Here is a 24,277-nt window from a genome sequence, read left to right on the forward strand (position 1 = left end):
TGGGCGTGAGTTGCCTCCCGCTGGGACCTGGTGAGGGTTCACTGGATCGTTGCTTAAGTGCTCAGAAATTCAGGTTTCATTTTCCTTTTCATTTCGATGGACACCTGCTGGGACTGATTGCCCTGAAGACCTTGTTCACTTCCTCTCCAGGAGCCAGGGTTGTGAAATGCCAGAGCGAAGAGGCTGGCGGGGAAGGTGTGACAACTTTGTAGGAAGCTGACACTTTGCAAAGCTTTTGAAAATAAGATCCTGACTTGATCCCCACAGTAACTCCATGAGGTAGCAAGGTGGGTTTAACCCTGTTTTATTTTATTTATTTATTTTTAAATTATTTATTTATTTATTTGTCTGTGTTGGGTCTTCGTTGCGGTGCTCAGGCTTCTCGTTGCGGTGGCTTCTCTTGTTGCAGAGCACGGGCTCTAGGCACGCAGGCTTCAGTAGTTGCGGCATGCAGGCTCTAGAGCGCAGGCTCAGTAGTTGTGGCGCACAGGCTTAGTTGCTCCGCGGCATGTGGGATCTTCCCAGACCAGGGCTTGAACCCATTCCCCTGCATTAGCAGGCGGATTCTTAACCACTGCGCCACCAGGGAAGCCCCTAGCCCTGTTTTTTTTGTTTTTTTTTTTTGCGGTACGCGGGCCTCTCACGTTTGTGGCCTCTCCCGTTGCGGAGCACAGGCTCTGGACGCGCAGGTTCAGCGGCCATGGCTTACGAGCCCAGCCGCTCCGCGGCATGTGGGATCTTCCCGGACCGGGGCACGAACTGTCCCCTGCATTGGCAGGCGGACTCTCAACCACTGCGCCACCAGGGAAGTCCCTAGCCCTGTTTTAAAGGTGAAGAAACTGAGGCTCAAGACCGTTAAGAAACTGCCGAAGGTCATGGAGGAAGGAGGGGGCAGAGCTGAGACTTGAACTTGGACTGGGAGAGCCCACATTTGGCGCTCCTCCCAGTGTTAGCCTGGCCTGAGCTGGCCTGTGGGTGGGGCAGGCAGCTCTGGGGCGGATGTCGGTGCAGAAGCCCTGCTCTGCTGATCCGGGGCTGGAGGAGGGGGGTCTGTCCTATGGGGCGGGTGGACTGGCATTTGGCTAGTTGGACACATCAGGGCAAGAGACTGGAGAGCTGTGGATTCCCAGTCTATACATGTCATATTGATCCCAGGCCTTGTAGTACAGGGAGTGTTTTCATTTTGTAATGTGGATTTTTTTTTTTTTTCTTTAAGTGATTTCATTTTTAACCCTTGAATTACCTGTGAAACTGGGATGAGCCAAAAGCTTGTGACTGGGGCCTGCTTCCCGGGGAAATCTCGGGACCAGTGACTCCAGCTTCCCCCCAGAGGGCCCACTGTGCTACCTCCTGTGTCATGTGTCTTCAGGCCTCTCCTGCAGATGGCTAGGCTGTCTCCATTTTGCAGAAAGGGAAATGGAGTGACTGAGATCAGACAGGGCAAGTGACTGTCTCAAGAACACACAGCCTTGGAGCTGGGGCAGAAGCCTTATTAGTCACTGGGCTCTTTCTACCTGGCATAATAAAAGACCCTTGTGCTGTTGATTATTTCTTTAAAAACCTGAAATGTAAACTACAAAATGGCAATTCCACCCTTGAAAAGGGAGCTGGAGGGCATGTGTGTGTGTGTGTGTGTGTGTGTGTACACACACTATGAGGACAAAGAACAAAGCAATTTTGGCATTTAAGCCTGACAGCCAAAATTTACCCTCTTTTCCACCAAGGCACACAGAGGGTGGAGGGGTGGGCAGTCCTTTCTAAAAGGACCTCTGGGGCCTGTGGCTGCTATTCCCTTGATATTTGAGGTTCCCATTCCATCGTCTTTGAACTTTCTACATTCGGGGCTCACGGGCTGCCCCCACCCCTTCGTAGCTCTGCACAAGGATGACGTGGCCCTGGCAATTCTTCTGGTTCTCGTGGCCCTGGCAATTCTTCTGGTTCTAAGTGATATCTCCTCTGCGTGTCCCCCGTCACCAAGGTGTTGCCCAGGTTTTCAGATCTCTGCAAAGCTTAGTGTCTCACAGAGCGGGCTGAGTGTTCGCCCGCTCCCTCCTCCTCTTGGCCCTGGTGGTTGGCCGTGGGACATGGGTCACCATACCTGGGTGATCCAGAGAAGAGTTTCTGCTCAGACCTGCTGTCTTAGTCCGTTTGTGATTCAATAATAAAATACCGTAGACTGGGTGGCTTATGAACAACAGAAATTTATGTCTTACAGCTCTGGAGGTTGGCAAGTCCAAGATCAAGGTGCTGGCAGATTCGGTGTCTGGTGAGGGGCCACTTCCTGGTTCATAGAGAGCTGTCTTTTCCCTTTGTCCTCACGTGGTGCAGGGGGAGGGGAGGGAGCTCTCTGTGGTCTCGCTCTCTTTTTTTTTTTTTTTGCGGTACGCGGGCCTCTCACTGCTGTGGCCTCTCCCGTTGCGGAGCACAGGCTCCGGACGCGCAGGCTCAGCGGCCATGGCTCACGGGCCCAGCCACTCCGCGGCATGTGGGATCTTCCCTGACCGGGGCACGAACCCGTGTCTCCTGCATTGGCAGGCGGACTCTCAACCACTGCGCCAGCAGGGAAGCCCTTGTGGTCTCTCTTATAGGGGCACTGATCCCACTTATGAGGGCTCCTCCCTTATGACCCAGTCACCTCCCACAGGCCCCCCTAATACCATCACAATGGAGGTTAGTTTTCCACATATGAATGTTGGGCTGAGGACATACACATTGGGTCTATGACACCTGCTGTCTTCTTTCTGGCTGTCAGTAGCCTCTGCCCCTCTTCCCAGCCAGACCCACTAGGAGGAGGAAAGAATTTCTCTTCTGCCACCTTTAAAGACCAGACAGGCCCAAAAAGGGAAAAAGTAACTGTTTGGAGTCATCACACTTCTCCAGAGACAGTCCTTGATCTTTGGAAGGGGGCAGGTTGGGCAGAGTGGCTGAACCCCTCACCGTGGGTGTCAGGTTGGATGAACATTCAACCTTCAATGAACCATAGAAGCTGTGTGGCCCGTGAAGCTCACCATCGGTGCCCCCATAGATTTTCCCATCCATAAAACAGGACTAAAAATCCAGAATTATTGGGAGGATTAAATAAGCTTGTATGAGCAAAACACTTCTCACATAGTAAATGCCTGCTAAACGAGATAGGAAATTTAGTATAATTACTGTGTTAAATAATACAGCAGCATTAATTTTTTTTTTCCTTTAAAGGGCTTCCACGTCTATTTTCTTACTGAGTCTTTACAACCACCCAGGAAAGTAGGGTGGTTTTTCTTGGATCCAGTTTACCAGTGCAGTACCTGAGATGCAGGGAGTATAGTGACTTGTCCAAGGCCTCTCAACAAGGCAGTGGAGGCACTGAGCCCTGACCCTGAGGTCCCTAGGGGTATCCCAGTCTGGCATACCTGCAGCCCCAAGGGCCTTTCCTGGCCAGAATGAAGCAGCCCCTGCCCCTCCAGTGCTCCCCTCCTGAAGGAAAAGGACAATTTCCTGTCATCCTCCTGTCTCCCCTTCCTGGAGCAGCTGTCTTCCCCACCCAGGCTGTGACTTCCCAGGGAGAAGGGCCCTAATCCTTGCTTAGTACTGGCAGGGGGTGGCTCCACCTCTCAAGCCAGTGGCAGGACTGGTGTCATTGCCAACAGCATCTTGGCGGGATGAAGGTTGCATTAGTGAGCAGTAATTGGAATGCAAAATAACATTTTGATCGAGCCAGCAGGCTGTTTATTTATCAGATCAATAGTCAAAATGCCCCATCTGGAGAAGTCCACGTGATAAGTGACAGCATTTCCAAGGGCAAGCCTGGTGAATCCAGCCCCTCACTCCCAAAGGTCTAGATTAAGGAGAGCCAAGGAGCCTGGGAGTGACCCACCACTGCTTCCCCCTTTCCTCATTTTCTTCTTATATCCAGTTTATAGAGGAGACGACTGAGTGCCAAATTGTCAGACCATACCTGCCATGGCTGGAAGGACCTGCATCCCAGAGACCTGAGGAATCACAGTAACAGCTCACGTTTATTGAGCACTTACTATGTGCAGGCGCTGGTGTCAGTGCTTCCCATTTATTGTGTCATTTAATCCTCAGAACACTTCTCTGAGGTAGGTATCTTTATATTACCCATTTTGCAGATGAAGGAACTGAGGCATGGAGAGGTAAAGCAACTGGTGGTACAGCCCGTAGGTGACAAAGCCAGGCTTCGAACCCAGGTGATCTGGGCCCAGAACCCTTGTGCCTGGGCCTGGTTCTGTCCCCTCTAGAGGGCAGGGAGAGGCAGTGGCTTTTTTTCACTTATACAGAGTCGGGGTCCTGGCTCTGAAGTCAAGGCAAGGTTTTTCCAACCTCACTTCCCACAGGTTTTCATTAGGTACATTGCCTTTTGCGTTAAAATATCTTCTTTAACATTTCAAAACTAGATTTCTTGATAAGTGGGTCTGAGACGCTAGCTTCTCTAAGTTACTTCCAAACACATTACAGGCATTTGGGTGCTTAAAAAAATAAATAAATAAAAATAAGAAAAATCCATACATCATAAGCAAAGCCTTTTCCACCAGGATTAGTGGAATTTGATGGGAACTGGGGGCAAGTTTCAGTGGGACTGTTGGCTGGGCCTCTGCTCTTGAGGTGCTGGCTGACTCCCTTGCCTTGACTCTGGCCCTATCTTGTGGCTCAGGACTGTGACTGTCACAGCCTGAGGGGGGGCAGGCCTTGGGGACTCGTATCCTACCCAAATCTCAGACCTCCTGCTTCATTTGTTCACTCAACAAATATTTTCTGAGCATCTGTTGTGTCCGGTAGCGTCCTAGACAGTGGAGAGTAACAGAGAAGAAAGCAGAGGCCCCGAGGTGGAAGCATGCGGTCTAGTCCAGAAACAGCCAGGAGGCCGGTGTGGCCGGCCCGGAGTGACCCCGTGGGGGAGTGGGCAGCTGTGGAAAGGACTCCTGCTTTCCTGGGGGTGTGATGGGAAGTCCCTGGCTGTTTGGAGCAAAGGAGTGTTGTGACTTACTCCCCTTTGCTTTGTAATTCACTCCAGCACTTTCGGGCAGTGAGACCCCTGCCAAGATATTTAGCCCCTCTGGCCTCTGTTTCTTCATCTGCAAAATGACGACAGGTTGTTGAAAGGAATCGCTGACCTCGTGCGTATAGTTCCGTGCCCAGCGCAGAGTGAGCCCTCTGTCGTCACCATTATGGAGCTCAGAAGCAGGTTCCCAGTTGGCTGCAGTGTCAGGTCCCCACCTGTTCACCCGAGTTAAGATGTATCTTTGTCATCTGCCCAGGCTGCCCATTGGCACAAAGACTGAAAAACAGGGTCAGGAAGAGAAAGGGATTCTGGGAGCCCCAAGCTTCCTGTGTCATCCCTGCTGTGCATAAGGCCACATGGAAAGGGCCACTGCTGTGACCAGGTGACATATAGAAGTGTGGTCCCTCTCACTGGGTCTGCACACTGCCCTGCGGGAACGCACATAAGAAGGGGGCGGCGACACCCAGGAACAGCACACATGCAAGAGACTCAGGTGTGTGATCGCATAAGGAACAGAGGGGAAGTCAGCTGTGTGAGCCAAGGGCCTTAAATGCTAATTCCATCTAGGGTTGCATCAACACAAGTATAGTATCAAAAAAAAAATTTTTTTTTAAAACAAACCTAGCTTTAGAGGGAAAAAAAAAAAAACGGAAGTATAGTATCTAGGACGAGAGAGGTGTCAGAACTGCTCTGCACTGGTCAGAATTCACCTGGAAGGCTGTGCTGTATTCTGATGCTCCTTTCTGTGAGGAGTGAACAGAGCAGATGGACTATTCTCAGAGGAGGGCAAAATGTGTGGAGGAGTGATTCTAGGTCCAAGAGATGTGCTCCTGGTGAGGACGGGGCTCAGCAGGGAGCAGGAAGCTGCCTTCAGCAATCTAGAGGGCTGTCAGATGGAAGTGGGGGGGTTAGACTTGTTCTGTAGGTCCTGAGGGAGAGAGCTGTATAAACTATCACTGAAAGCTCCAGAAAGAAGGAATATTTTGGCTCTTGACAAAGATCTTAAAAAAAAAAAAAAATCTAAGTTGTCCAAAGATGGAAACAGCTGCTGCCTGAACTAGTGATCTCCTTATCACTGGGGTCTTTAGCAAAGGCAGGCAGCCTATGGGACAGACCAGGAGCCCTTTGAGGTCCTGGCCTGGTCCGAGTGCCCCTGGCTGGGAGACGGCCCTGCCCGCCTACCTCTCCCTGTCTCTCTGCTATTCCTTCAACACGGAGCTCTCCCTGCACGCCTCCTTATCTGTTTTTCCTCGGGCTTCTGCTTAAATGTCATCCCTTCAGAGAAGCCTTCTCTGGCCACTGTGTCTGGACACTCCTCCACTCTGCCATCTGTCCCCGGCCCTGCTCATTCTGCATAGCGCTCATCACTAACTGAATTTATACTATTTGGTTGTTTACTTATTGTATGAGTTAGCTAGCTATTGTTGCATACAACCTCAGTTTTTCAGTGGCTTAGCATGACAGGTTACATCTTGCTCACATAACATTTTGGTGAAGGTACTTGGCAGATCACCTTTCATGAGGTTTTTCATGGGCCCAGGCTCCTTCCAACTTGTGGCTCTGCCATCCCCCAGGGCCTTGGAGGCCCTTTCTGGAGCCTCTGCATGGATCTTGTGTGGCCTGCAGATGGGGGAGGACAGAGAGAGGCAGGAATTGGGGGCGGGGAGTGCCATGGGAGATTCTTATGGGCCAGAGGGAGGAGGGCCTTACATCCTTTTGCCCACATTCCATTGGTCAGGACCCAGTTGATGCGCACAGCTAACTGCAAGGGAGACTGGGAAATGTGGTCTTCCTGGGTCTAGAAAGAACATGAAACTGCTTTTGATGACCTCGTGGCAGTCTCAGCTCTACTTTTATCATATTTCATTGAATCTATGACATCATAGACACCGTTATTTTTGGAACCACTAATTAAATTAAACTATGGCAAGCCATCCACTCAAGATGCATTCTGATTGCCAAGATGTTAAAAAGTGAAAAAAAGGGCGTAGCTTAGAGTCAATGAAATATGGGGCTGTCACTCCTTGAGGACAGGAGCATGTCCACCTTGGGCACCAACCATCCCCAGGGCGGGAACGGTATCTGGCACACCGTGGGTACTCAAGGAATAGTAATGGGATGAATGAGGGAGGGAAGGCGCGAGTGGATGAACGAATGAGACGGCGTGTCAGTTGGTTAGCTGTCAGAACCCCCTGGTGTGAGCTGCCACACCGGGGAGTCAGGCCTCGTCGCTCACCTGAGCAGAGGTGCTGCCATGCTGCCGAGCAGCTGCCAACTAAGGCTCCCAGGCCCCTGCCCCTGGCTGGCACCCTTCTCTGCTGCCAGCTTCCGTATTCTTCTTTCTTGCTGCACGTTGGTGTGAAGTATGACCTCGCTCACACTTGAGCTGTCCGTCTTACTGCCTCTGTCCCTGGAGAGGCAGCCGTGACACCAAGGTCTCACGGGAGAGACTCACTGCCCAGCCTGGGTCAGTTGCACAGCCCTGGGTGACTCTGCTGGGTAGCAGGTGGAGATGCATGCGAATGTGGCGATTCCTGTGGGAGCTTGGCATGCACACAGGAATAAGAGAGAAAGGAGGCTGGAGTCGGTTGTCAGCTCCTAGAAGAGAGGCTAGTTAGTTCTAGTAGTTGGTTCTAGTAGTGCCTGAATAAGGAACCCCTTTGTCTGAAAAGGGACTTCCTCAGTGGAAGTTCCAGCATGCAGAGAGGCACACAGATGCATGATTAAATGGTGGATGGACGGATGCACGGATGGATGAATGATGGGAAGGAGAGAGGGAGCAAGACAGTCTTGCTCGCTGTGGGAATGAACTTTTTAGAGACTGAATGGAAGCCATCTCCTCATTACCAAAAAGGGTGCCAGTAACAACTGCTAACATGTATTTACAGAGCACTTCTGCCAGGCACAGTTCTAAGCTCTCTTCTGTATTAACTCGCTAACCCTCAAGACCACCCTATAAGATGAATACAATAATTATCATCCCTATTGTACAGATGAGGAAACTGAGGCTCAGAAAGGTTAAATAACTTGTAAGAGACAGAACTGGAATTCGGACTCAGGCAGTCCAGCTCCAACCACTCAGCTCTACGGCCCAGCATCTCAGCTCCTCCAAGACTAGATGCCATCTGGAAACTGCCGAATTTGTTCAGTGACAGTAGGTGGGATGTTTATGCTGTATCACTGCTTGATATGGGGTAAAAATAAAACAGATTCAAGGGACTTCCCTGGTGGTCCAGTGGTGGAGAATCCACCTTACAGTGCAGGGGATGCGGGTTCAATCCCTGGTCAGGGAGCTAAGATCCCACATGCCCCAGGGCACCTGGGCCCACACACCACAACTACTGAGCCCGTGCTCCTCCACTAGAGAGGAGAAAACCCACATGCCGCAACTAGAGAGAAACCTGTGTGCCGCAGGGAAGACCCGATGCAGCCAAAAATAAATAAAATAAATAAATAAATAGATAATAAAAAACAAAAACAAAAACAGATTCAAGTCAAGTTAAGATAAATGCACAGATGTCAGATCTCCAAGAGCTATTGAAAGGAAGATCACTAGAGGTGAGTTTGGGGGCATCTTCTGAAGTTGTGAGCTGTCCTTCCTCCAGACACACCCCTTTGTGGTGTCAGAGGCTAGAGTTGGCCATATGGGCTAAAGTAAGAGCTGTCAAGTACCTTTGGCTCCTGCATGAGGACACTCCCTTGAGAGGACCGAGGTGAGGGCTGAAATTTCGAATTGGTCTCCCCAGGGGGGGCCCCTCTTTCTAATCCACACACAGCCACAGAATGAGCCAGCAGAGGCTGCCCATTGTGGGCCTGAGCTTTGCCGGGGGACTGGGCCCTCCCAGCTGTCCAGTGGCAGCCACTTCGCTTCCAGTGGTCCCCTCCTGCTTTGGCGAGCCTCTCACTTCTCATGATGATGGATGCAGCCTGGGACGTCATGGATAAAAAGCCCCGATTGAAAGGCGCTAATTACCCATCATTATTTTCCATGCCGTAATTTGTATGGAAAGAGATTTCAATCAGTTGTCTGGGATCAACCTGGTTTTGACTAATCTTTCTAAGGACAAGATGCTTAATTACAGATTTTTGCCTGAGTTCTGGCGTACAGGGGGAGGCGGCTCTCACTGAAGCCAGTTTGCTATCAGGTCATTTTGTAGTCTTAAGTCCCAGAGGGTCCCCTGAGGGGAGAGAGAGAAAGAAAATATGAGGAAAGTATTCCTGAGGAGACCAGACAAAATCGAACCAGCACAGGACCGGTGCTGCGGTAGTGACGTGGTGATGGAGGGTAGCAGGTGGGCTGAGTCAGCCTGCTCCCCTGCGCAGGTCACCTACCCACCGTGTCTCTACACCCCCAGCCAGCCTCCAGCCAGCCCGCCGCCAGCCTCCAGCCAGCCTGGCTCTCTAGCTAGTGTCTCTGAGTGAGTCACGACTTCTAGGGCCTTCAGCTCCTCATCTGAAAGTCTCCAGGCCAGGCAGGAGAATCTCTGAGCACTTATGATTCACTGACTCCCTCTGCGCTCTGTCTGTCCAGAAAAATAGATCCACTGATGAAAGATACTCATTGCAGGATTTCACAAGGAGTGATAAAAACACTGTTTATTAAAACAGGTGATTCAGACCACTCCGAGGGAAGGTCAATTTGAATTAAAGAAGTATCTATGAGTTTAAGGAAAAAATATATAACGAATAGACTCAGATGCATGGAATTGGATTAATTATAATCCTTGGTTCATAATATTTTTCATCACTGGCTTCCCATTCCCACTCCTTCCTTCCCCCTCCCTTCCCTCCTCTCTTCCCTCCCTCCTGTGTTATAAGTACCCATGGATCCATGTCCCAACAGGAATACTGGGACCTTGTCAGTTTAGCCACACGGTCCTCCCCATCCTATACCTCCATTAAAGACCCATTGTGCATTATCTAATGATATTTTTAAAGGAAGTTTAGCTGTGTTACTTTCAGGTGCCTGAGGGGCTGATTGATAACAAATAAAGCCATGCTGGAGGGTCTGAGGGTCTGCTTTAATGAATAGCTCAGTGGCCCCTGGTTAGCGAATTAATCATGGAAATATACATAAGAGTTTCTCAAGTGTACAGAAACCATTTTTCTTCTGTAGAGTGGATTCCCATTTCAGGCTTATTTATCCTCTTCATTCACCTAAACTGCTACTTTCTTTCCTGGTAAATGGCAAGTTCCTTGTGGAATTATTATACTTGGCTGAGGGAAGAGCTTTGCTGGGTTTAACCACAGGCCGCCGCCAGCTGCTGGATTTTCTGGAAGGGGCTTCCTGGGAGAATCACAACAGCAGCCACTGTCCCCTGAGAGCTTGCTGGGCGCTAGCACGTTCTAAACGTTTTGCCTGCATTAGCCCCTGCTCGCCCAGAGCAACCCTCGGAAGGAGGTGCTGTGGTGGAGCCCATTTTACAGATGAGAACCCTGAGGCCCAGAGAGGGTGACCTGTTTAATGCAAAGTCAGCAGCTACTGTGAACTGCAGTGCTCATCTGACGTCAGAGTGATGGCTCTTAACCGTTAAGTGACTCAGTGGCTTGTTTCTGCTGTTACAGGGGCAACCCCAGCACAGAGCCAAAAGGCGGCTGTGAGGGCAGCCCCTCTGCATGCGATCCAGCTTCTGGCGTGTGGTAGGGTGGACTCTACTCAGTAGACGACAACAAGCCAGGCCCTAGGCTAATCAGGCCATCACATCCCTCTTCCCTCCAGGAGCCTCTGTTCCTCCAGAAGCTTCTCTTCTGCTGCCTGCCCACCAGTAGGTAGCCTTGAGGGGGGTAGATCCCTGGGATTCCAGCTCATATTTTTATTTTATTTTAAAAAATTGTTATTTTTATTTCTTTCTATTAAAAAAAATTTTTTATTGCAGTATAGTTGTTCCAACCTAAAGATTTATGACTGTCTCTTGCTGATATCCTGGAGTTTGTCTTCCTCTAGAGGTCCGTGGCTAAATAGCTGAAGAGTTTGGGTTTCTTTCAGAACTTCCAAGATTCTATTGTATTCGGAAAACCTTCAACCCACTTCACTGTCCAGCAAGGTGATGTCCAGCAGAGGCAGAGAGTCCCCAGTAAGCTCAGGCGTCCCTGGAGGTCAGGCCGCTCTGGGGTAAGGGTCCCACACTAGATGCTAAGAGGGGCAGGCCTAGGTGGGGGAGGGGTCCCACATTAATCAGATGGTGGTGACATTGAGGCCAGGGCAGCTCTGGCTGTGCTCCTGTGACGAGATGGATCAGAGGGAAAACGATGCCTCGAGGGGCTTCGACCACTGACTACTGCTCTTTCAAAGGCGGCTCACATGGGGCAGCAGTCCCCTCCCGTAAAGTCAATAGTCATCGACCAGTTGGGAACTGGGACCCAGCCAACCACAGATGATGGACTCGACATGACCCTCTCCTCCCCAGAGCGCAAGTGTTAGCCACCTCCCCTTCAGCCCTAGGCTGTGCTCTCCCTGCTGCCCATCCTAGCCACCTACCCCGTGGCCACATCCTCCTGGGCCTTGGCATCCAGGCTCCACCTCCGAGATCTTCCCTGACCCAATCTCCCATCCTTCCAGCTGTCCTGCTCCTTTCTCCTGCCGTACCTCAGCCTCCCCCACCTGGAAACCCCCATGCTCTTGGGCGCTCCGTTTTCTCCCAATTTCTCTCTTTGTGACATCACTCTAGCCCCAAACTACACCGTGTGCCCACGCTTCAGCTCCCGGGCCGTGTGCCCACCCCTTTCCCGCCAACGTCCAAGTCAGTGGTTCTCAACTGGTGGTGATTTTGCCCCCCGGGGAGCATCAGGCAGTGTCTGGAGAAGGTTTGGGTTGTCATATCTGGGGCTGGGGTGCTACTGGCTTCTAGTGGGTAAAGGGCAGGGATGCTGCTAAACGTCCTGCAGCGCACAGGATGGCCCACAGTGAAGAAGTACTGGCCCCAAATGTCAGTAGTGCCCGGGTTGAGAAACGCAGATCAAAGCTCCCCTGTGTTGCTGCCCCTGCAGAGTGAGTTAAAGGGCCTGGTAAAGCTTTATGCCCCTGATTTGTGTTCTCTCCTCCTCCCATGGTTGCTGTTGCAAACTTTCTTCCTTTTGCTAGATCTCCTGACCTCACCTTCCATTTCACAGAGTGAGGAGAGGCCGCGTGGGGGTGAGGGAGGCCACCTCCAAACTTCCCCTCTGCACAGCCACCCCTCCCTCCCACTCTTACTGCTTTGGCTCGTTTCTCTTCTCTTCCAGGGCATCCAGATACCTTGCAAACTCCCACCAGGTCCCCTGACTGCATGTGTTATTCCCGTAGGATTCAAACTTGACTCCCCTAAGATTCACAGCTGGGGTGCTGAAAGCAAAGCAATAAGCAAAACCAAAAATGCAGGGCCTTCCCTGGTGGCGCAGTGGTTAAGAATTCACCTGCCAATGCAGGGGACACGGGTTCAAGCCCTAGTCCGGGAAGATCCCACATGCCGCGGAGCAACTAAGCCCAGGCGCCACATCTACTGAGCCTGCGCTCTAGAGCCCGTGAGTCACAACTACTGAGCCCGTGTGCCACAACTACTGAAGCCCACGTGCCTAGAGCCCGTGCTCCTCAACAAGAGAAGCCACCGCAATGAGAAGCCCGCGCACAGCAACTAAGACCTAACACAGCCTAAAATAAATAAATTAAAAATAAAAAAAAAATTTTTAATGCAGATTTCTGGGCCCCTCCTGCAGGGCTGAATGTCCAAAATATGACTTGGGTGAGGTTGGGTCCAGGAAGCTACCTGTTCAACCAGCACGTTGGCTGACACTGATGAAGATTGGACTGGAATTTGAGAAAAATCTTTTGTAATTGTGATCTTTGCATCTTGATTTGCTCTTTACCATTAGCATGTAACATGGAGTCACCATAGAATTCATTGCCTCCTCTGGGGAGCAATGGGGAGCAGTGGGTAATTATACGGGGTCAGTAGGTGGGGTCACGATTGCCCAGGGCAAACTGGAAAGTAATTTTTAAATTTCTTAAATTCCTTACATTCTTGACACACCCCCTCCTCATCAAAGAAGCTGATAAATTATGGACAATAACAACAAAAACATTCCTTCTCTGCCACCACCGCCCCTAAGTTCAAGTGGATGGTGCTGCCTACAAGTGAGCAAGGAGGCCGCCACCCCTACTCCCTCCTCTGCCCGGGGCTCGGCCAGACATGGCCAAACTCCCTGAAAGGATTGTCTGCTGTTCAGTGCCTCCTGCAGACCTGGCCCTGAGGCTCCCATCCCCCCATGCGTGATACTGCTCTGACCAGCCACATCCTGACTGTTCACTGCAGGGGACATTGCACTCCTGACTTCCCCTGACTTTGTGGCTGCACGTGACGTGCCGCCACCTCCCTCTCGATGGCTCTCCTCACTGCATGTCCACGACTCTCTCTCTTCTCCTCCAGCCCCTCTGGCCACTTCTTCTCTGCCCTCTTCTTGGACTTCTTTCCCTCCGTCCTTCCTTTAAATTTTGCTTTTGAATAAAGGAACAATGTCCAGGAGGTCAAGGATGGGTGGAGGGAGGGGGCAGGTTTCCTGGAGGGAAAATGAAGGCAAGTATGAATGAATGAGTGAATGAATGAAGCCAGACCAAAGGGGCATGGCGGGGGGGCGGAGGGAGCCCTGTCCGTGTCATGCTCCGCAACCCCAGCCCCTGCCTTGCTGGCGCTCTACACACGTGTGTTTCTTTCGTGTCTGTCCTTCCAGTGAGAGGATGAGCTTCTTGACATCATGGGCTGCGCTGGTCACGTCCTGCTGTCTGGCTAGCACTTAGCATATGGTAGGTGCCCGAAGTACCTGTTGACTCACCCTGGAAAAGACATTCTAGGGGCCAAAATAATGGTCACAGAAGTGAGACGCCTGCAGGGATGAATCATCAGACCCTCCTCAGCCGGGGCTCAGGCACTAAACCAGTAGCTGGATTTCTGTGCCAACGCTGAGGCCAGGGTCAAGTTTGCTTCCTTCTCAGTCCTAGAGTCTCTGACCAGGGCCTGGGGGCAGCGGCCTGGACAGGGTGCGTCTTGGCCGCCCAGTCCACTAAAGAAGGCTGTGAACCAATAAGGAGAGAGGCAGGAGGGGAGACCTGTGGCTTAGGGTATGAAACCACTGCCTGCCCTGAGCATCCTTCAGGGCTGGCTGAGCCGTGAGTCTGGGGAATACAGCTGGGGAAACTGTGGCCTGCTGTCCACCAGGCATGGCTGTAGGGCTCCCCAGCTGCGTCTCTCAGGGCACAAGCTTCTCATACGTCCAAGGGACAGATCTGAAGCAGGCGGCATATAACACATGCTCACTAAATAGCAGTTGCTATAATTACTGCTTATATCAAGTGTATCTCCTGAAATCTCTGGGGTGCTCACAAGCCTGGGAGAGGAGTGGGATGGGGGGCTTGGGTCTGGGAGCTGCCTTGCCCTGCAGTGTTTGTCACGGTGGGCCCGGGATGTTCCTGGGCACTGCAGAGCCTAAAGCAGCAGTAGGAGGGGATTACAAATGTAAGAGCACCTGGTCCGCCCCCCCTGCAGACCCAGCACAAGGCACCATGGGGAGTTAACCCACAGGTGCATTTGTGTTTCTCAGGCCAATGGAATTTCCTGAGAACACACCAGGGAACCTCTGGTGGATGGAGGGGTGGCAGGTAGCCTCGTGGAGGCTGGGGACATGACGGCACCAGCCAGAGGTGTAAAAAAACAGAACAAAAAAAAAACACCAGAGGAGACTTTCAGTGTGGTACCCTCTGCCAACGTAAGGGACACTTGGGGCTAGTAGGAGAGGTGTCTCAGAAGACTCAGGAATATTCAGTTTGGAACAGAACAGAACTGGGAGCCTCTATCTTCAAACACTACATTCCAGTAGATAATAAAGTTCTTGACAGTAGGATCCTTGTAGGTATCTTTTATCTTTTTATCAGAAGCAGCTCCCAGCTTCTGATTAGAACTGTCTGCGGGGCAATGTGTTCCCTGCCTCCGGACATGTTCAAGTGTAGATGGATGGGACAGTGCCCTGGGAGGGGTATTGACTACGAAATCACTGGTGGGACCAGGGACAGTGGAGGCCCCTCGCCATCATAAGATTGCTTTTGGTGGTGCAAATGTGTGGCCAAGGTTTTGTTGGGAGGGTGGGCTTTGTGGGTGTGATAAGACAGGCCTTTCCCCACGTGGTGAATAATCCTTTCCCCAGTGATCTGCTCAGAAAACAGGGGCTACCTCTGAGCATCGTTGGACTGTGGCTGCTTCCCCAGTGGGCCCTCCAGCACTGGGACACTCCCTCCCTCCCCACTGGGGCCATCTTTTGACGAATAGGGGCTGTACTGCCACCCTCTCCAGCCCTTTTCGTTCTCCACGACACTTCCCTCTCTTTTTTTTTTTTTTTTTTAAAAGAATCCATTTTATTTATTTTTGGTTGTGTTGGATCTTCGCTGCTGCACGCGGGCTTTCTCTAGTTGTGGCGAGCGGGGGCTACTCTTCGTTGCGGTGTGCGGGCTTCTCATTGCGGTGGCTTCTCTTGTTGAGGAGCACGGGCTCTAGCCGCGTGGGCTTCAGTACTTGTGGCACACAGGCTCAGTAGTTGTGGCGCACAGGCTTAGTTGCTCCGCGGCATGTGGGATCTTCCCGGACCAGGGATCGAACCTGTGCAGGACCCTTCCCTTTTAACTTTCACCTGCTCCTTACGCATCCGCCTTGGCCTCCTCTTTACCTCTACCCAGCCAGGCCAGGACATGGACAGATGAACCCTGACCCAGCCTCCCGACTCCAGGGCCTGGCTGGCCCAGAGCTCTTGAGTATGGACTGCAGCTGGGCTTTCCTGAATGCATTTCCCGGCCCTTCACTCTTCTTGCTCCTGCGGGAGAGAAGCCCCGCCCCTCATCCTGGGAGTTGGGATGTGTGAGGGTCGCACTTTGCCTGCCTTCTTATCCTCTCAGCATGGTTCTGGGAGGAGGGGTTTTCGTTCTGGGAAATGTCTTATGACCGTTCCTCGTGATCCTGCCTCCCTGTTAAGGCTCCCTTGACTCTACAGTGAGGCAGGGGCCTTAGAGGTTGAAGTTTAAGGTTAAGAAACAGCTGGGGGATGCGCGGAGTTGGGGTTGGAAGGCCTCCTCATGCTGCATGATTGAGGCACAGTCTCTTGAGGGGGAGGCCAGCCTGATCGGGGCTATGAAGAGGAATGAAAGAGGGGCCCTGGGAGCCACCCACCAGATGTGCCTTGGGCCAGAGGCAAAACCCAGAGGGCAGCCATTTTGGCGGATGCCTTGGCCACAAGCCCTGCCTCTTGCCCTGGCCAGGTGACTTGGCATCTCTGGTCCCAATCTCAGCGATGGTGGCATCTGGGGGAAGCTCCAAGCTTGGGCTTACATGCTGCCCCCCGGGGGCTCAGGTGAAGTGGGTCATCAGGTCATTGTACTGAGGGTGTCTGGTCCAGAAGCTGGCACCCCTGGACTTTCAAATGTATTATTGTTGTGCCGGAAGTTTGGCCAAATTTTTTGCCTGAATTATTACCACTTTTGTCACCCTCAGACCAGCAATTTGCAAAGGACTGGGGGGCCTCATCTGAAGTTTATTGATCAATCAAAACGTAGTTTTTGTTTTGAGGACTCAGAAGGTTCTGGTGGGTAATGCCAGAAACTTGCTCTGGGCTGTGCCGTTTTTCAGCCCAATTGACCTTCTCGGCCATCATTTTATCTCACCAATGCCTTAACGTAGGGCCCCTCCCAGCCACCCCGCCCACCCGGTGCCCGGAGCCCAAAGCTAATTCCTGGGGACAGCGTCACACCCACCGCACCCTCTCCGAGCTGACTCCTGCGCTCTGTGTCCCCAGGCTGCTGAACAGAATGTCCGCAGACGACCGGCACCTCGTCTCCAGCTGCGGCTCCTTCATCAAGACCGAGCCATCCAGCCCGTCCTCGGGCATCGATGCCCTCAGCCACCACAGCCCCAGCGGCTCGTCCGACGCCAGCGGCGGCTTCGGCCTGGCCCTGGGCACCCACGCCAACGGTCTGGACTCGCCGCCCATGTTCGCGGGCGCCGGGCTGGGAGGCACCCCCTGCCGCAAGGGCTACGAGGACTGTGCCGGCGGCATCATGGAGGACTCGTCCATCAAGTGCGAGTACATGCTCAACGCCATCCCCAAGCGCCTGTGCCTCGTGTGCGGGGACATCGCCTCCGGCTACCACTACGGCGTGGCCTCCTGCGAGGCCTGCAAGGCTTTCTTCAAGAGGACCATCCAAGGTGCGTGTCAGCAGGGTGGGCCCAGGCGGGGTGCGGGCCCGGCAGGGAACCGGGTGATTCTCACGAGCTGCCAGCTTGGGTCTGGGAGCCACTGGAGCCCAAGTTCTAGAGGCTCCCTTCTCTGTCTCCCAGGTTTTCTCATTTTGGGATTCTGGACGAGGGTTCCAAGTCCCAGGCTTTTGTTGAAATGGCATGCACCCCCATAGGGCGCCCCAGAAGACCCAAAGAAAATCCACACAAATGCCTTAGCACAGGTGTCTGTCTCGCTAGGATGGGGAACGCTGTCAAATGAGTGTCCCTAAAAAGCTAATTTTTTGGAGAAAAAGCCCTATTTGCCCTGCAACTCCAGACCTCTTGAATTGTAATGGGTCTCTCCTTTTGGTTTTATCTTTTTTAATTGTACAAGTGGAATGTGACTATTTTCTTCATCGTGAAACAGTCAGGGCCACAGAGCAAGGGAAATCTCCCCCTCACTACTCATCCTGTCCCATCCCCGTGGGGCCGCTCTTTGAGGGCATGTGCATATCAGCTGAGTCATGTTCCAATGGCCATGAGGTGGCTGTCTCTCTCAGTGGGTACTCACTCTGATGAAGTCAGTCCTGCCCAAATTGGGGATAACAATGGGTCCACCCTCACAGGGCTGTTATGAAGGTCATGGCGCAGGGCCCAGCACAGAGGAATGGCTGGGCATGCTAGCCAAGATTCCTTCTATAGTAGGTCATGGGTGGAGCACTTGCTTCATGTGTTCTGTCCCGTTGAGTATCTGTGAGCTCCTACTAAGTGCCAGCCTGACGCTAGGATAGACCAAAAGCCCTGCTTGTGGAGGTCACTGAGATGAGCAGATGCTGACCCCTGGGGACAGAAACTACAAACCAGACTGGAGAAAACCCAGGGGTGCCAATCCTGTCCCTGTCCTGCCTGGCGGTCCGAGGGTGCCCTCCCTTCTGCCACTCCCCTATTTCACTTTTGGAAGAGGCAGGCTGAGCTTCCCTGGGATGATTCTTGGCCTGTTCATTCAACGAATATTTATTTAAATGTCTTGTGATGAGTTATTTATTAAACTAATTGAGGGCACTAGGATTGGCTGTGTTTCCAGTTCTCTGTATTAGTTGAGATGGTGTGGTGTCCTGGCCAACTGCCAGGCGGGCTCCTGGGTCACACAGCTCCATCCCTTACCTTATAGCTCAATGCTATAAGGTTTCTCTGCCTCAGTTTCTCTCTCTGCTTCAGTTTGCTCTTGGGTAAGGTGCGATGATGTCATGCTTAAGCCTACAGGCTTAAGTGCATTAATAGCTATAAAGCACTCATACTATTGCCTGGCACTTAGTAAGCGCTAAATAAATGTTTGCAATTCTTATTTTCACTTTCACAATATCACTTAGCACATATTATTAAGACAACAGACAAAATTTGTTTTATCTCCCAGAGCAGGCCTTTGTAATTAACATACATTTAAATGAAACAGTACAATCACTATTTTGACTTAACAGGATTTAAACTATTTTAGCTGTTTTAGGTATAGATAAATTTATTCATTAAGTGAACCCTTTAAAAAAATATAAACATGGTAAAAATTCAAACAGTACAAAGGAATAAGACAGTAAAGAGTAAGTTTTCCTAAAACCCTAGGCCCCAGTTCCCTATACCTTTCCCCAAAGGAGTCATGATACCAACTCCTCTCAGCAAATATTGATTGAGCACTTTTGTATCGGGCACCGTGCTGGCCTTCAGCACAGTGAATGGATGCATCCTGGTCCCTGCCAGCTTCACATTCCCCAGTCTGGGAGGAGGCCCTGGAATCTCTAGATGTCAAAAGCACTGTATTAATTCTCAGTATCCTGCCTCAACCAGGGTGGAAAACCTCCAGTCCAATATCCAATCAGTATCATTGGATAATTGACAAATAAACATGAGATGCTTAAACCAATTTAAGCTACTGAAATAAGAGTGTTTTTCTTTCCACATTGGGAAGTAATCTTGGTAAGATTGCCACTATTTTAGACTCTTGGAGGGCGGTTTTTGAAAAATTGCTTTTTAAGAGACAGTTACATTTTCTTCTGTCCATATTCTTAAATGTGCTGGAGAGTTCTGGATTAAATTTTCTGAAAGCAGAGGCTGGTGTAGACTCAGGAACCTTACTACACCCTCAACAGCGGCCTGGGTGCCGACAACATCCTTTGCAAGTCAAGAGCCCACAGGAAGGGACTTCCCTGGTGGCGCAGTGGTTAAGAATCCTCCTGCCAATGCAGGGGACACGGGTTCAAGCCCTAGTCTGGGAAGATCCCACATGCCGTGGAGCAAGTAAGCCCGTGCGCCACAGCTACTGAGCCTGCACTCTGGAGCCCACGAGCCACAACTACTGAAGCCCCCGTGCCTAGAGCCCGTGCTCCGCAACAAGAGAAGCCACCGCAACGAGACCCCCACGCACCGCAACCAAGAGCAGCCCCCGCTTGCCACAGCTAGAGAAAGCCCGTGCATAGCAACAAAGATCCAACACAGCCAAAAAAAATTTTTTAATAAATAAATAAAGAGCCCAGAGGAAGGATTTGTAAATAGTCTTAGATATTTGCTGCCACATAAAGGATAAAGATCTCTTCCTAGAAGTCCAAAGACAAGCAGCAGCCTTTACTGCCATCAGAACTGAGCTACTCTCTTTCCTTTGTCACAAGAAGAGTTACTCATTTCCAGCCAGAAAGGTTTCTATCTGAAACAGGGACAAGTGAACTCTAAGGCTGACGGATTGCTCTGGTTATTTTATCAATTCTTTGGTTTTGTTCTAACAAAGATTTTGATTTTGTTGTTTCTGAGCATAATAGTTGTAGGAAATTTGGAAAAATGGGGAAAATATAAAGAGGAAACAAATGACCTACAATTGGACAACCCCAGAGTCAGCTTAGAACCAAGAGAGCATTAATTTAGTCCCTGCCCTGAGTAAGGTGCTTCAGGGAGAGAAAGAGACAGGGTACCTGCCCTCAAGAAGCTGGAATCTAAGGCTTAGAGCACACGAGCCTGCAGGCATAGCCTTAGCCCAGCCAGGGCAGTCTCCTAAGCACCTCCCCAATTAAGGAGGATATTTAGGCCATTTTTAAAAAGGCCTTTAGTCACAGAATGATCCATTCGCAAAGTAAACGCCTGGACAGCTCTGAAAATCATGCTAGCTCACGACCCCCCCCCCCTTCCCTCCTTAGATCCCTTCCATCTGCCCAATTCGGTGGTTACGTCAACATGGGAAGAAACTTACGGAAACAAAGAAGTCACGATAGACTTAAGGAGAAAGCCCTCAGACCGCCATTCCTTGCCTACAAATATTTATTGAGCACTCACTGTGTGCTTGTCTGTGCCGGGGGCTAGTGCTGTGTGGATGGGGGGCAGGGGATGGGAGTGGTGGGCAAAGTACAGTTTGCCGGCAGGCTTCCTGCTTTTGTAAATCAAGTTGTATTAGAACAGGGCCACACCTATTTGTTTACATATTGTCTGTTTCTTGCTTTGGTGGAGTAGTTGTCAGAGACCTTCTGGCCACTACGCAGAAAGCATTTACACTTTTCTGGCTTTTTACAGTAAAAACTTGTACCCCTCCCGCTCCCCGCCCTGCACTTCAGCATTGAACAAGGTAGATGCAGCCCACCAGCCCTCAATGCCTAGTAATGCATGTTAAGTGTTCATTACACTTTGCCCAATTCTATACTGTCAGTGCTGGGGCTTATGACACTCACCCAGGGCAGATGAGCTCGGAGATAGACAAAAAGGCACAGTCCTGAAGGGACAGAAAGGCTCCATGGCAAAGGAACTAACCTTCAACCTGATTGAATTTACTAGCATATCTAGAAAAAAAAAGAGGATGGATCAGCCCTGGAGGCACAGAAAAAGAAAGCTGACTTTGGCAAAGGCCCGGCCCTAGGTAAAGGGAGTCAGCCTGGGACAGCCTATTGTGATTAAACATTCAATGGATTTGATTAACATCTTTCTGATTATAATCTGGGTACCCTGTTGGTCTTCTGCTTGGAGCCAACTTGCTGGTTAGGCGGAATGCTGGCTGGGTAGATCAATTTCTTATCGTACTTGAGTGTGCAGGCATCCTGGGCTTATACATCTGGTCCCTGAATTTGGGCAATGTGAGTCAGCCCCTGAGAGATGGAGCCCTTTTCTGTGGCTGGCACAGTCAGGCTTCTGGATCATAGGGCTAAGTGCCAGCTTCTGGACTGTGACGCTGACCCACAGTAATGAAAACCTTTGTCATGAGTACCGCAGTGATGAGGGGGCCTTTCGGGGGGCCACCTGGGGGATCTTTGCTAAGCTATACCCCCAAACTCCAGCAACCACCCTGCCTCCTGTTTCATGGAGAAAGTGGAGGCCCTCAGATGGGAACTCCCTCAGCTTGTTGCCACCAGACCTACCCACTCTCGGCAGCATCTCTCATTCACTGATGGCGCAGATCTTCATTGCTACCCACTCGTGCCGGGGAGAGGTGGCTCCCACCCCAGGCTCAGCTTTTCTCAGGCTTGGAATCCATCTCCTCACCACTTCCCAGAGACCTTCCTACCCATTATCTCCTCTCTTTAATTGTCTCACTCCCTATGGACTTCTTTCCATCAGCATTTAAATACTGTTAGTATCTCCAGTCTTAAAAGAAAGTCCCTTCTGGGACTTCCCTGGAGGTCCAGTTGTTAAGACTCTGTGCTTCCACTGCAGGGGGCATAGGTTTGATCCCTGTTTGGGGAACTAAGATGCTGCAAGCTGCGTGGCCAATAACAAAACAAAAAACACAACAATATGCCCTTTTGTTAAACTTGCATATTTTCAGTCATATTATGTAAGACCATGTATTATTTTTTGAAAAACTTTTTCTTACATTTTGGAAGGCAAGGTCTATCAAATGTTTCACATGACTCTTTGATGAAAGTGTCTTTGCCTTCTCTAGGGCCACTTTCCGCGTCATTTGGTGCAGCGTTTCAGAGCACACCACCTTCACTTCCCTCTTGGTTATGGGAGATTTTATGAGCATGTATGTGCTGCTGTCCCTCGGATTTTTATTTTGAGCCCTAAGTACATTTCCTAGACCATTAGGATAGTTCTTTTTTAGTTGTGTCAGTATTTTTTAATTGAAGTATGATTAATTTACAGTGTTGTGTTAGTTTCAAGTGTACAGCAAAGTGATTCAGTTATACATATATGTGTGTGTGTGTGTGTGTGTGTGTGTATTCTTTTTCAGATTCTTTTTCTTTATAGTTTATTGCAAGATATTGAGTATAGTTCCCTGTGCTACACAGTAGATCTTTGTTGTTTACCTATTTTATATAGTTGGGTCAATTTATAGTCATGGTTTCCACAACATATCAGGTACCATAATGCTTTTGACTCTCAGTGTTTGTTAATTATGGTTCGTATTCCCAGCAATAACTAAATTTGTGTTAAATTTCTTTCTGCCTTTGTTACTGATTCAGTCTGGTGACGAGCCTTGATTGGGGTCTTCTCAGGGCACTGAGTCTCCCCAAAAGGCAGTTGTTCAATATGAAGTGACTGTGACACAGTACCTCTGATAAGAGACTTCACAAAGACGCAGATATTAAGCAACTTCCTCTTCTTTCTTTCTTTTTTTTAAAATTAATTAATTCATAAATTCATTTTTGGCTGCGTTGGGTCTTCGTTGCTGCACGCAGGCTTTCTCTAGTTGTGGTGAGCGGGGCTACTCTTCGTTGCGGTGTGCGGGCTCCTCATTGCGGTGGCTTCTCTTGTTGCGGAGCATGGGCTCTAGATGCACAGGCTTCAGTAGTTGTGGCACATGGGCTCAGTAGTTGTGGCTCAAGGGCTCTAGAGCGCAGGCTCAGTAGTTGTGGCTCACAGGTTTAGTTGCTCCGCGGCATGTGAGATCTTCCCAGACCAGGGCTCAAACCTGTGTCCCCTGCATTGGCAGGCAGATTCTTAACTGCGCCACCAGGGAAACCCACTTCCTCTTTTCTAAAGGACAGTGTTGGGGGAAAACTCCTGCCTTACATCTGAGCTTACGAAGCACTTGTTCAGTTCTTTGGTGATACTTTACTGAGTCCCAACCATTGTGCTGGGAGCTGAAGACAGAACAATGGGCCCTACTCTGTGGCCTTGTATTCTCGGGGGTAAGGCAGACAGTATATACGATAACAAATAAAGAGGCCTAATGACAGACCCAGGTGAGTGCTGTGAAAGAGAAAAACCAGTGATGAGAGCAAAGGTGGCTGAGAGAGGGGGTCTAATTTAGTCTGAGGATTAGGTAAGGCCGTGCTAAGAAGGCGACTTTCAAGGTAAGGGGAAGCTCAGGCATTCCAGGCAGGGGAAACAGCGGATCTGTTTCAGGACTAGAAGGAGGGCCATTGTGGCTGTTATGAGTCAGTAAAGGCCAAGTGGAAGGAGACGGGGCTGAGAGGCTGACAATACTCAGGCCGTGGTGAGTGCAGCACTTGGATTTTCTTCTAGGTGGGATGACAACACATGCTGCGTGGCCATGAGGGGCTGTGCAGAGGGTAAAACTGCCCTGTCCCCTTCCCTGTGTTCCCAGGGCAAGTGGCCAACTTTGCAGGTCACCGGGAGGCCCCTTGAGTAGCTCCTTAAGATGAGGAGGAACAAGCAAGAAAGAGGCCCTGGCACCGAGCTTCCTCTGTTCACATGGGGCCCCGATGCAGGCTTGGAAGGAAACTCCCCAAGGAGAGGGGCGGGGGGATGATTGATGGGTTATCCTGCCTTGGACCACCTCCAGGCCTTTTGTCCTGGTGAATGAGGCCTGGGATCCCAGGGGACAGAGACTATGACAGCGATGCAGAGACAAGCCAGGAGTAAGTGGGAGCCCAGAGTGGAGTGCTGTCCCAGCCCTGCCACTCGCCAGCCAGCTGACCTTGAGCAGGGCCTAGGATCCTCTGGCCTCAGTTTCCTCATCTGTACAAAAGCATAAAAAGAGTCAATGAAACCCACAAAACATTGCCGTCTGCCGGGCACTGAGGCAACGAGAGGAAGAACAAATCACAGTTCCTCTTTTCAAGAGGCACAGCCAGGGTGAAAGTCAGGTGAGACACAGCCAGACAGAGCAGGGAGG

General features: G+C 50.7%; 1 protein-coding gene across 3 annotated transcripts in view; it reads left to right on the top strand.

Moving 5' to 3' along the window:
- Nucleotides 1-24,277, top strand: part of ESRRB (estrogen related receptor beta) — a gene marked incomplete at its 3' end in the record, with an annotated part of 107,896 nt that overhangs the window by 38,602 nt on the left and 45,017 nt on the right. For 2 of the 3 annotated variants that reach the window (XM_082618548.1, XM_082618549.1), the window contains exon 1: nucleotides 16,563-17,217. In XM_082618548.1, coding sequence (XP_082474674.1) covers nucleotides 16,605-17,217 — 613 coding nt within the window. In that variant the 5' untranslated portion in view covers nucleotides 16,563-16,604. Of the gene's footprint in view, nucleotides 1-16,562; nucleotides 17,218-24,277 lie in introns of those variants that run through there. The other variant, XM_082618550.1, reaches the window with a different exon arrangement.

Source organism: Mesoplodon mirus (genome assembly GCF_964341445.2).
Source record: "Mesoplodon mirus genome assembly, chromosome: 4".
NCBI classification, from domain to species: domain Eukaryota; kingdom Metazoa; phylum Chordata; class Mammalia; order Artiodactyla; family Ziphiidae; genus Mesoplodon; species Mesoplodon mirus.